Below are 13,759 nucleotides of genomic sequence, written 5' to 3'. Positions count from 1 at the left end.
TTAAAATCTATTTTAATCTTGTTTGTTTTTTCTTGTTGTTTGTTTTATTGTATCTTTTTAATCAATCTCATTTTTAATTGAATTTTAATTTTTTTCTATAATTTGTTCTGCCTGTAAAGCACTTTGAATTGCATTGCTGAAATGTGCTATAGAAATAAACTTGCCTTGCCTTGCCTTGCCTTTAGGCCAAATGACAAGTTTGACACTAACTCTCTTTTCAAAAGGTCTGTCTTAAGAGGAACAGCGTCATGGCCTTGAGCTAATGACGCACCGAGCATTCGGGAGTACTTCCTTCGCAGCGTCCTGGGGGTCCGGCTGAAGGTATGATAATCCTTTCTGCTCTGAGTGACTTAAAGGAGACTGTTCTGTGTGCCAGTTATCATGGAGAAAGATTCAAGACACCACCAAACTCCTCTGTTGTTAACAGTGACAGTAGAAAAAAAACAAGGGTAACAAAATTTCATACTTTAAGCTTATGTTGATTTAATAAGCATAAATATGTAAGCACATATAAGCTTCAAAGCTGTATTGAAAAGGGGAAATAAATAGCCTATGAACCAATAAAGTATAAAAAAGAAACAGCTGGTAGAAATCAGTGGGTTAAGCGTGCATTCATTATTACAGCCTGGGTCTTTTTCACATCAAACCTCTGAAAAAGCAGATTCAAAGCACAATGTAAAAGAAACTTCTTACAGCTCTCTAAAACAAAGTTTGTGTTCAATGTGGTTACATTTACAGCAGCCATTGCTTTTACAAAATATATACAATTTCATACAAATTATGTATAAGCTGTGAGATGAGTGCCACCCAGTGGTGGCTGAATAAATTACAACAAAGGTAAAATAGCAAGGTTTAAAAGTGTGCGTCAATCTGTGGTACAGAAGTTCTGTGTTATTTACAAGCAGTTTAGTAAAAAATATTCTCAATTTACAAATAAGGTCACTGAAGCTACATGAGTTTAAAACCCTGAATCACATTTTACATTAATTAGCTGTGATGTTTACACGGTGACAAAACAGAGAGTCACAATAAGAAGTAGCAGAAATAGAAATCACCTGAATAGACAATTGTTTGGCATTGTAGATATTGCTGAGAGTTCCTGAGTTAGTCTGAGCACCTGGTGACTGAAGCCAGTGTTTATGTGTACAGCATGTAAAAAAAAAGTGACAGATAAAAAATGAAAAAAAATATTCAGGCCCAGTAGTTGCTCTGATGACAACAAGCTAGAAATTACAAATTTTCAAAAATGAGACATGAAAGAGGAATTATCAAAGATTGTGCAAGGAATAACTTTCAGCATTATTGTGTAAAATGTCCTTTTTTGGCCAAAGTTCAACTCTGACACAGCAGAGACCTGAAATAGCAAGGCTCAGTTGAAGGCGCTTCTGTTGCCCTTTTCACCTCACCCCAGTGCTCCTGGATGGTCTATCCCTTCACAGCCCCCCACGGCTGCAGGGTGGCCTGAGGCAGAATGAACTGTGGAGTTGGCTGGGGTAAGATGTAGTAGCCAAATACCGGCTGGGGAGGAGGAGGTGCTGGAGGCACGCACACTGTGTTCACAAACACTGGAGCACCTTTCTTGTACTGAGGCCAGACTGGTGCAGGGTGGTAGAAGTACTGGTTGCTGGCAGGGAGCTGAACAGAGAGAGAGATTGGAGGGAGTACAAGAGATTAGGAAAGGGTGGTGGAGAGTTTCCAGCGTGAGTGTAAAAAACACTTTGTTCATATGGGAGGAATCAATGGTACTTTCCTTTCTAGAACACGCAACACTGAAATGTTATCACACTGTCCACACAACCCATAAAAAGACCAAAGTCAACACTCCACAAGTCTGTCTCTATGAGCTTTTAGACTGCCCTACCCTCTCTGCAGACCATGTGTCCCTATTTAGCAGAAATCTGTAGGAGCTGGTCACAAATATTAACTTTCATTGTTTAAGAAAGGCTCAGAGTAATCCAAAAACAGCTGGGAACTTTAGTTTAGAGCAAACATAAACCAAACACAATCAGAATTGTTGTGGACCACTTTCAGCTGAGGATTAAAGCCTAACAATTCTGCATACGCTGCAAAAACACAACTCACATTTTATTTTCTAGCAAGTCTCTGCAGCAGGACGAATTACACTGCCATGCCCATGTTCATGGTCATTTCCTGCAACAGTCTGGCTCATTAATGTGTCTCTAATCATTTCTATGGTACAGAGGAAAAAGCTTCATCAGGCTGTTAAAACACAAACACTAAAAGCTTGTTGAGAATTCTTGGCTATAGATTATAATCTGTTTGGTTCTTTCTCCATGAGACACAAGCAAAAGTATTTACCATATTTCTGACATGTTTGATCTTGTTTGGTCCATCCACATGCCGCTTCCGAATCCTGGGTACCATCACTATGGTGTATGCTTCACCTTCTGCTTCCCCTTTCTTGTCCTTGATGACCTCTTTCTCTTCTTTGTCTTGCTCTGCTTCTGTCTCGCCCTCTTTTGCCTCCTCCTCTGTGTCGCTGGATGCAGTGGAGCTACAATCTGAAGAGGTAGCAGAGTGGTAATCTGACGTGTCCAGGTTTATTGAGGCCACCGAGGAGTCATCCTGTTCTTCCTGTTCTTCCTTCTCACCACCCTCCTCCTCCTCCTCTTCAAACGATGCTATTTTGAAGGGCCTGCTGTTTTCTCCAGCTCTGTAAAGAGAGGGTGTTTTAGTCTCAACAAAACCACAATTTGTTTCTAATTCTAATGTCACACACATTCCCACGCTCCTCATTTTATTCATAATATCCCAGAATGCTAGACTGAGAATGTCTTTGTTGTGAAAGGCTGTCTGTATATTTCATTCTCTGCCTGCGACTCAGCACGCCAGCCGGTGACTCACCTTGCATACACCTCCAGTGGGTCGATCCACAGTGTGATCTCAGGCGGCAGGCCGAGCTCACTGGCTGTGAGCTCACTCTGCTCACATGCCTTGAGGACCTCTTCATCACAGGGTACGCCATTGTTTAACCGGATACATCTGAGGAGGATAAACACTTCAGTAAATGGTTCTTATTTAAATCTTTTGCTCTTAAATACAGTAGCCTGGAAAAGCAAAAATTACATTTTAAAGTTAAAGAAGTGTACCTGTATGCCTGGCCTTTGCTGGGGCAGTCAGGGTACCAGTGCTCATCATATTTCTCAAATAAAAGTTGCTGTAGCTTCTCAGCAAACAATTCTACTTTGGCTTCATCAAGCTTGCCACGTGCTACTACCAGGCGTTTGAGGAAGTCCACCCCAGCTTTCACCTCTCTTTTCATAGTGTCTGTGGAAGGAGAAGAGATAGGAAGAAACCACTTTAAGACTTTTTCAATTTGTGTCTGTGTGTTATCATAAACCAGAGGAGTGGTTTGAGATTTTGGTAACAGACTGTTGCTTCCAGTTAGCTGTGGGGGAACAAGAACTACAGTTGCAGTGATAACAGCTCTTCCTTGTGCAGTTGCCCCTGAGCTTTCTATTTTTATAACCTTCAGTGGAGCTGTGCATATAGAGCACCAGGCATGTGACAGCTATTGGGCATGGCTCAGTGTTGACTAAAGGCTCGATTTTGTATTCAGGCAAACAAGATGCAAACTAACCCTAGCATGTTGATATGCAAGCATTCTGAAATGCAAATCAACGATCTCACTTGCTGTTTATCCTCTGATAGCATGTCTGCTTGGGTCGAGCGCCAATGTCAGCCTGACCAGAGAGAAGAGTGTGTGTTTCATAAAGGCCAAGGCAATTCAAACTTTAAACACTCAGCATGCTGACATCCTGCTAACGGCCCTGATGAGACAGCCGTGCCTTGAACTTCAAGGCTTGACAGTCATTTGTTATTGTGGATTTTGCCTGTGTAATGGGTTTGGAGAAAATTGTTATTGTATGGGCAGACACAGACACAACCTCCTCTTTAAGAGATGTGGCAAGGCTGTGTCACAACATGCAAACGTAGAAGTTACTTTAAACCCCTGACAAATATGTTTTCAGTTAATACAACTGTCAGGGGTTCCTGGTTTTTCCAAGCTTATGTCTGGACAAAAGGTTTGAAACCTCAACCTGTTGTTGGTTTTGCTACTTAAAGTATGTTTTAATAAAAAATTAGATATATATTTATAGAAAAAGAGTTATTGTAACTATCGGTACAACAACAACTGACTCCACGCAAAAAAGATTCACTCCCTGTTTCCACCAGCAAGAAGTTGTGTCATGCTGACCTGCATGTTGGCCCTTTGTTTGACACGCAAACATGGGCACAGGTTTTTCTGGTCAGATTTCCATTTTTTAGATTTCTGCTGCAGCTGTGTGGAATTTTTAAAGTTCTTTCAAACTTGAATTTCTTTAAAAAGCAAGTCAAGGAACAAGGACTTCACAAGTCTTCCAACAAGGTATTTCAGCACTATAAGTCAAAGTGATGCTAGTTTGGAAGACATTTAAAAAGTAATTTTCCTTTTTGAGCACTGATCATCAGGTTTCATGTACGATGCTGTTTACTTAAACATGAATCACATTCTGAAGATTTTAAATGTATTTTAAAAAGTATAAGAAAAAAATTCAGATAAAATTATACTACAATGTTTGAAACCCCCCCTTTTAGATAAACGGTTTGCTTCAACCAGATGTATGAATTGATGCTGTTTACATAAATTAACCAGGGCAGGTCATCTCACTATATTTTTCTAATTAAGCTGTTAAAATTATTTGATCAACAAGGATAGAAGAAACTAAAAAATAAATTCATGATGGGCTTGTTTTTAATGACTATTTAGGCCGTGTTTAAATGGCAGAGGTATCGTAGGCCTCAAGCATTAATCAGTTTTAACTCAAGGATTAACAAATGTCAGTTTAGTACTGAGCGTTATCAACAGAGAGCATGTCACATTGTTGTAATCTGGTTGTTTTGTCCCGGCGTCCATATATTGTTTCCAAGTATTGTTACTTCTAATTCAATAGGTGTGTAACATAATACTACCTAAAGCCACCAATATGAGTCATGTTCACAGTGTAATGAGAAAAGATGTTTGTTTCTCTGATTACTTCACCTTTAAGTGTCTCTTCTTTAATCTAATCAGCGGGTTCAGGGATGGCTCAAAGAAGCTACCAGTACATCTGCACTTCTCAATCTGCGGCTATGTTTACTGAACAGTGACCTAATGCCTTTATCCTACACTGTTGATAGTGTTTGGATTTTACGTGTGCAGACAGACAACAGCTTGCCCTGTTTGCAGACTCAGAATAGGCCCAGCTGCTAAAACTAACACACAAACTATGACACTCTGTATTTAAGTGGGATGAGGAAGGGCAAAACCAGGTCATTTTTTGTGTGTGTGTCACAGAACAACTTGTTCATACCAAATCAAACCTTGTGTGGTTCAAACTGGGACAAACAACCTGTCACACAATAGGAGTCGTCATGTCTGACAAGGCGAGAAAATGTGATGAAAGATTACCACATGTAAAGATTCTTGACCTACATGAGGTCTCTTCACTCAGTTTCGTAGATATTCACCACGGGGAACACCGAAACTTGTATTCGCGGCTGAGGGGGACAAAGGAGACAAAACAAAGCGCTAAAGACTCAACTTTGTGTGACCCGAAGGGAGGACACGTGTTGGTGGGAAAATCTCATAAATAAACGGTCAATACAAACCATAAAACAAAGACTGACTGATCAAAGGGCAGCTGAATTTATAGTCTCCACTTTCGGTCTCTATCTCTGCTTAGTTAGAGGAAACCAACACACTCTACATACTGGAAATAACGCTTTCGGGTTAAGTGACAGTGCGGAAACCCCCCGTGGAAATAAGTAGGAACAAGTTTTTCGGTGCAATTTCGACCGAAAAGAAAACCCTTTCCAGCTTAGTTATCACGTAGTACAGGCTATGTCAAGCGATAGCGTACCGTTTAAAAAGTTTTTGGTTAGTTTGAACAAAATAAAACGATTAGATATCTTGAGTCAGTTAAAGGACAACTCCACCACTAAAAAGTATCAAAGCATGACATTAAGGCCAGTGACGCAATCTGAAATATTATCGATAACAAAACCGCGAGGTATTACCAAATACGGCGATAAACTCTGTACCAGTAGATTGAGTGTTCCCTAAGAAAACCATTTGAAACACAAAAAAAATCTAAGAAATAAAACGATATAAACAGACCAACAAGCGTTACTCACGATTTGGATAAACAGCACCTCGTCGGTGATCGTCCTCAGCTCGTTGTCTCGTCTCGTAGATACGTGCCTTCCTATCTGTGCTGATGTGTTCAGAGTTATTATGGTCAGCACATGTTGCTTCCTTGTACTCTGTTCTGCTCTCGGGGCTGCTGCAACAGAGACGTAACATTACCGTCAGCGTGACTCACTTCCTTTACTCAGCGCCGTGAGCAAGCGCTGACTGGCTCCCTGCGCGAGCGACAACCCCACCCGGCCCAAATATGGGCAGACAAGGTAAACAGCTGAGTGGAGGATTTCACTCTCTACTACTACTACTACTAGGTCCTTTTCTCCATACAAATGCTATTTTTACTCCTCTGTGATGACATTTGATGTAATAGCCATGTTTATGTATAACTGTAACTATAAAAAGCCACTTTAGTCATGGTTATAACAGGTTAGTCTGCTTATTTGGTTCTACTAAGGGCCACACAAGAACTAGACACATAACTAGTTACAATAACAATAATCTTGTTTCATTAATATTTTTTCAACTGATTCTAATCAAAGTTTCTATTGCCTGATAAAAGCTGTAATGAGAGGCTAGGTCATAATTTTGAGATACTAAGTCAAAATCTCATGTTTGCCAAATTCATTGATTTGTTTTTCCAAACTTTACCTTTTTTACTGGCGGAAATTGGCTTCCATATAAAGTATTATCATCAGCTTTTAACAGTAAGTCTATATCATAAAAAAATAATATACTTTTTTGACCAAGTGTTTTTAAGCGCTATTAACCGGGAGGCTTATAACCTTGTATTTACTGTTTTTTTTGTTTTGTTTTGTTTTTTGTTTGTTTGTTTGTTTGTTTTTGTGCTTTGGTGCAGAGCGAAATGTATGTCTATTTAGTTTTGGGGAATATTTTTGATTAATTCACGTCATAAGTCGCTGTCGTGCGCGGCTCCCACAGTCATGTGATCAATGGACAGGAAGTGGATTTTTTTTTCTGCTGTAGTGATTGAACAAATGGACGATTTCTGTTCAGTGTCTTACACATGAGAACATCTGTTACCGAGCCCACCTAAGCCCTCAAACTATCATCTCGACTCGGAAGAGTGGTTATGAAAACGCGTAAGTGTAGAGATACTGTATATAAGAAACGATAAAGACTAAAGATAACCTCTACAAATTTTTTTTTCTTTTTCAGAAAGTTGTAATGCTGCTGAAGGATAAATGAGGTTAAGTGAAAATTATTGCTAGCTCTACTAGGTCCTAAAGTACAGCTGAGGTAGAAAGTCACAGAGAAATACCCGGGCACGGACAAACAATATTGTTTTACTAGCTGAAGGGTGATATGGAGTTAGATGTCATAAGAACGTTAGTCCCTGCATATATATATATATATATATATATATATATATATATATATATATATATATATATATATATATATATATATATATATTATTTTATTTTATTTATTTATTTATTTTTTTTGAAAACCCATAAGTAAATACTCATAAAACTGTTTAAATCCATTGAATGTGTTCTCTGTACAGTTACACAGTTACACTGTTGCAACCAGGTAACTCTACTTTTAAAAATGCAGAATTATTGACAAACTTACAATGTAATTAATCATATGTATTAAAATACTTTACCATTAAGGCTTTAGCTTTATTAAAAATATGCACATTAAAATATTGGTTTCTTTTCATGTCTTAAACATTTATCAGGATCATTGTATAATTTTTTTTGACACATTGAGCACATTCAGATTTTCTTGTGCTCCTTATTATGCAATAGTTCCACAAAGAGTAATGTCCAACCCAACACCCTTCCAAGCACAGGGCCCCAGTTTTAACAAGAAATAAGTCTGTGTATCAAACATTAATTATGCATCCATGAATATCAACAATTCAGTGCACCTCAGACTGTATCTGACAATCACATTTGAGGCTGATAGCATGTAAATCTGATTCACACTTCTTATTATTTATGTGTTTCCCCAGTATTTGGCTGTGTGTTTATCAACTAGTCACCCGATCACTTGAAAGATCAATCAATCACCCCGCCCGTCCATCCATCTTTTATCCGTCCACCCACCCATCCATCATCTAGCCATCTATCCATCACTTAACAATAGATATGAGGGTACTGCATCTTAGTAGGTTGATTTTTTAAGCATTTAAGTGTTGAAATGCTAATGTAAACATAAGACACAAAAATCAGAACAATCATACTGAAATTATATTTTTGTTTACTAAATATTTCACACTGAATTTTTTTTTAACAAAGACATGATGCACTTCACCGTTTCCCTTATACGCCACTAGAGGGCAGCCTAGTTTCTTTTGTCAAATTTCACCCAGTTAAAAGTATTAGGTGTGAGTTTCTGCTGCCTATTTTACAAAGCTTGTGTCTCTCAGGTAGGGGAGAAAGGGATTGGTTGTCACACTTTTTACTCTAGCTTGAATTGATCATTATCACAAATCTTTCAACTGTCATTCCTACATTTAACTGAAGCTTAATGTGTAGGCTTTAAATGAGTATCCCTCTCATTTCCCAGCTCATTGTAACAAAGAAGTAATTAACTATCGAAGACACTCTGACACACTGTGACAATCAGCCCCATCACGGGGATGGTTGTCACCCACTGTGGGGTTGTTTGTCACAATGTTATTTAAAATGGGAAAAATCTTTTAAAGATGTAAGAAGATTTAATTGCATTGACAAGTTGACAAATACATTACAAATGTAATGCTCTCAAAACAAAAAAAATGAGCAAGGAACATGAACAGGAAACTCATATTTTAGCCTACTTTATATGTGACAACCAAACTGCAATTTCTTGCTAGCATCAAGGCTAACAGTTATTGAACAACTAGTTAGCTAGCTAATAATCTGAACTGGTTTTCCCTTAACACTTTTTTTAAGGATTAATAATTTTTCTGTTATAAACCCATGGTGTAAAAGCCTAGAAGAAAAATACTGAGGAGCTGAATGTTTATACAATTTGACACAAAAAACATCCTCTGACCTCAAGTTCAGCTGTCTTACTCCAAAGAAGACTATGTACGCGAGCTCTGATTCCAATGCTGAGAATTTTTATCCCACATTTTAAGAGACAGTGCCCTCTGGTGGCAGGTTATAACGAGTACAACAACCAACACTTGTTACAACCAACCCTGTTCTCCCCACCACACGATTGTGATCTGTATTTTAAAAAATACAACTCTAGATATTATTCACACATTGTGTTTTTATTGGACCTAGTTCAAGAGCTTTTGCAGCTTAAACATTGCAATGAGAAACAAAAACATGGGTCAGCACCAAATTCCTTAGAGAAATCTGAACTCAATGAGTATAAAATCAGTTTCTGTGCTGCCGAAGCTCTTCTGTTCCCTCTTGAATCAAGTCTCATTCTCTCTTTATATGCGTCTGTGCTTTTTTCCTCTTTTACACTGATTTATTTAACAGCTCCAGTGGTGTGTGTTAGTGTCAGTGCAGGTACACTGAGGACACTGTGTCAGATCTGTGTGGATTTTTTCTTCTCTACTGGATCACTCTCCCTGTCCCAGATGCCAAGTCAAGAGTGAATTATTGTAGTGAATGTGTATGTGAGATAGAAATAGACAGAAGGGAAGAAAAAATGCCTTGAGTGGGTAGAAAGTGTTTCAGTGTGGGTGTCTTTAGTATTGATTAGCAGTGTTTTGACGACTGATAGATATTAAATTGCTTCCTTGGTCTTTGTTTCTCTTTTGTCTGTCTTCCTCCCTCTCTTATGCTGTTTTTGACCTCCTTCCCACTCTATCTCCTTGTACTAAACCTCTGTAGGCAATTTCTGTCAGTAAGTATAAGACTTATTGCATTGCAATGTCTTTAAACAAGCAATTAATTCTCTCAAAGAGTCACAGGTCGCTCTGTTTCTTTCTTCCTTTCTCCTGACTTAGTTTTTTCTTTCTGCCTAATCCTAATTTTACTCATCAGAGCTCACAGTTTCTACACAACTTTCCCAATTTGAAAACTATTGATTTTCCCAGTCACTTTGTCATTTGTTCTTCTTAAATATTGACCTGTAGTCTGCCATAAATTCCAGGAACCCAAACTTGAATACCTCACCGAAGCACACACACACTTTTTATGTACACGTCTCTCACAAGTGTCATGATTTTGTAGATAAGTATTGGAAAGGAAACCACTTGACCTCGAAATGTGATCGTTCTTTTTCAGGAGCAGCTTCTCTCTGAACACGTCTGGCGGTATCAATGAAGCCCACACGCATACACCACATGCAGCCTGCTTCGCCTTTAAAAACATATTGATTTCTCTCTTTCGCAGGGAGCTTAATGCCATCGATCGGCCAGGGCCCTTTCAAGATCAGTGCCAGTATAAGCATCTCTTCCCCTCTCACACATGCTGCCTCTCTCTCTCTTCCCCTCAGGTAATGGCTGTCCTTGGGCTCAGGGAACAGTTTGTCTACATTAAGAGAGAGGAGTGTGTCTCCTGGCATCCCGTCCCTCTCCGTCCTCTCTGCTCCACACTAATGTGGTTAAGTACGGGACGTATGTTTGACTCTTTGACAAAAGGTATGAACGAATGCAGCGCACACCTCCTATGACCTTTATCATTCACCCATCCCTCCCCTCCCCTCCTAACTCTCCCTCCCCCACTCCCTTGGTGGGTCGATACCTATTCGTATTTGCAATGCATTAGAGCAGTGCCCTCTTTTAGATTGAAAAAGTTGGCTTTTCTCAGATTGGCGCCTTGCAGGCAAATCCCACCAACGAGACTGAAGCTTATTATGAAGAGTTACTACACTTTCTCTCATCTTTTTATGTCATTTTAAGATCAGTTATAAAACAATCACCTGTTTCTGTAAGCTAGTTAACATGCAGAAAAAAAGATGCTGAGAAAGTTAGGAGACCCTCGGTCAGCTGCAGCGTTGTGCCAATTAGCAGGTTGGTCCAGGGCTACAGACCATTAGTTCATTTATTTATTTATTTATTTACACACTCAAAAGAAGATACCCATTAATCATGCAGGGAAATACAAAAAAAGTGTCGAGGTGTGGCAGGAACCTGTACAGGCTTATAAGAGAAACACCCCCAGAGGATAGTCGTTAGATATTACAAAATCCAAAACAATATAAATATGAGTACACATATAATCTGTGAAATTTAAATTCAACAAGAAAATAGCATTTCAAAATCAAAACAGGTATGGTACTTTACTAGGCAAAGGAATAAGTGATAGTATCCCATAAACATAAGTACAGACAAGTTTTTGTCAGCAATGTGCCCTTGACTCTTTTTTATATGCTCAGTCAATAACTTAAAAGGGATTAAAAGAATCAACACCCATAAGTTGAACTAAACTTCAGGGGTCAGTTCTGAGGTCTGAGTTATAATACCTGACTGTAAAGACAAATGCACAGATGTTAATAATATCACTGTCAAAATATTTAGTAGTAGGGATGGGTACAGAATCAGGTACTTTTATAGGTACTGACTGAATTCTGTCAAAAGTACCAGGTACCAATTCACGTAAAATCAAAAGGTAGCATGTTTAGGTACCTAAACCCATCCTTGTGACTTTGCAGGAGTGGAAGAGTATGCAATTTTCCATGCTGGACATGAACACATCATTGCAAGGTTAGATATTAAAGAACAAATGTGTTAAACTGAAAAAAAAAATAGAGTTTATTATTAAACAAATTGATATCTTTTACCACATAAACACAAAAAGTACCAAAAATTGGTACCCTTGAGTACCAGTACTGATTGCCAGAAAAACGGGCATCAGTACCGTATCGTTTCAAATGTGAAAGGTACCCACCCCTATTTAGTAGCTAACTGAAATTTGAGACAAAGACAATCATTAGTGGCATCTTATTTTTCAAACATTTTATATAGCTCAACAATGCCATAGATGCAAGTTTACATGGGACTTGATATAAAAATACAACAGTACTTAATTAAGAATATTTCAAACTTGAGAGCACGAGAAAGCCCAAGATTGTACACAGAAGTGATAAAAGATCTTGAATGAAGGATCACAATCAGTTTTTTCATTATTCTAAGGAAGTAAAACTCTCAGCGCAACCTCCAAAAGACTTATTTGACAAACAGACTAAGTACATTTAAACAAACATATTTACATATAGTCAGTTCTTGACAAATATATCAGACTATATGTCTGACCCTTAATTTCTAAGATATTTCCCTGCACTCTTCAACATTTTGAACAGGAGTGAGTAGTTTCAAACTGATTTTATTGTTTATATACCCAAATACAAACCAGAAAGCTGGATTCAACACCATTTATCAACACCAAAATAACATAGAATGCCTTAAACACATTTTTCTGTTAAAGGGCACAAGTAAGCAACTGTAGTTTGATAATCACAAAATATTACATATTAAGAGGCCATAAAACTTTCAAAAGTTTTTTTCTTTTTTATCAAGTTGCTCATTTTCATAATAAAACTCTGGGGAATTTCAGGACAATCAAGTGTCTGTGAATAAGTTTGACCTTTCTGAACTGTGATACCACCCAGAAATTACTTATTGGAAAAGAAATCAAACTTTCTGAGGTAAAAAAATTAAAAAAAAAAAAAATCAGCTCCAACAAGACAAAACAAAAAAAAAAAAAACAGACTTTGGCTTAACCACTGTTTTTCTTTTCCTAATTGTTAGAAAAGTCTCCCACCCTTTGGAAATCCTCCAGATGACCCTTTCTGTTGGGTTCATGTGCTTTATGTCCATCTTATGTTGACATTTTCCCTCCGCCCTTGTTTTCTCTGTAGATAAGACAGCCTTACATCCACCCTTTATATCATGTCGATCTAAGCCTTGGACAAGATGAAGTTTGCAGAAAAGTAATTTCTCAATGGATTTAATTTAGCTTGCGACTTTTTAATTGCCAATATTTCAGTCCCTTTTCTTTGGTTCTTAAAGTTATAGTCTAAACACAGCATACATTAAGTACATTAAAGCTCGAACAAACTTTGAAGTTCCCTCTGGAATAAACAGTACCACACACAAAATGATCAAGAGTTGTGTAAGTAATCAATAAATCAGTATAAGTTGGATAAATATTTGTTCAAAGAGCTTCAGGTACATTAACGTTGTTTTGAATCTGTGTTGCCTTCTGTTTATAAGCAAACTTCATACTCTGGTAAATAAAATGAACAGATACTTCCTCACAGAAATCCTGCATGTTTGCTTCTGTTTCAAAACTCAAATGTGAATGTAAAGCCAGCCAGCGACCTGCAACTCAGTGAGGCATCATTAAGCATTTGAATTGTCTAGATATGTTTACCGTTTGCTTCCCCGAAGACAAATTTCTATCCAGCACAATATGGAGATAATACAATGTGATGTGAAACAGTGCAGACAATAAAAACAGAATAAAGTCAAATACAATTCATTTTCACCACTCAGTATAATAAAAGTACAGTAGGATAAACTTAGATGTGATAAAAGTGTTATATGATATGACACAACACAATAACTACAGTACTGACTAGTCAACACACTTATCACTTGAGACTGTACAGACAACCTCTGTAATTTAATTCAAAATTAGTTATCAAAATGTG

At 37.9% G+C, this 13,759-nt stretch overlaps 1 protein-coding gene across 1 annotated transcript; it reads right to left on the bottom strand.

Annotated features, from left to right (window-relative positions):
- Positions 1 to 500: 500 nt before the first annotated feature.
- On the bottom strand, positions 501 to 6,388 carry LOC141800456 (uncharacterized). The gene is made up of 5 exons (XM_074682994.1): positions 6,178 to 6,388; positions 3,111 to 3,288; positions 2,866 to 3,003; positions 2,320 to 2,674; positions 501 to 1,635 (listed from the first exon to the last, which is right to left on the bottom strand). Exons 1-5 carry the CDS (start codon positions 6,344 to 6,346, stop codon positions 1,426 to 1,428), a joined length of 1,050 nt encoding a protein of 349 aa, XP_074539095.1. The 5' UTR covers positions 6,347 to 6,388; the 3' UTR covers positions 501 to 1,425.
- Between the last annotated feature and the right edge of the window lie 7,371 nt (positions 6,389 to 13,759).

The sequence above is a fragment of the Halichoeres trimaculatus genome, unplaced genomic scaffold, assembly GCF_033239565.1.
Source record: "Halichoeres trimaculatus isolate MK-OKI-2021-1 unplaced genomic scaffold, fHalTri1.1 fHalTri1_scaffold_12, whole genome shotgun sequence".
Taxonomy (NCBI): Eukaryota; Metazoa; Chordata; class Actinopteri; order Labriformes; family Labridae; genus Halichoeres; species Halichoeres trimaculatus.
Note: the sequence above shows the minus strand (reverse complement) of the source record. Positions and strands in the feature narration are given on the sequence as shown.

What these genes read in the sequence shown, in the direction of transcription:
- LOC141800456 (XM_074682994.1), bottom strand. Translation starts at nt 6,346, where the DNA reads ATGTTACGTCTCTGTTGCAGCAGCCCCGAGAGCAGAACAGAGTACAAG. An exon ending in AGCAAAGGCCAGGCATACAG is followed by an intron (nt 3,004 to 3,110) that starts GTACACTTCTTT and finishes TATCCTCCTCAG; the next exon opens with ATGTATCCGGTTAAACAATG. An exon ending in TCAAACATGTCAGAAATATG is followed by an intron (nt 1,636 to 2,319) that starts GTAAATACTTTT and finishes CTCTCTGTTCAG; the next exon opens with CTCCCTGCCAGCAACCAGTA.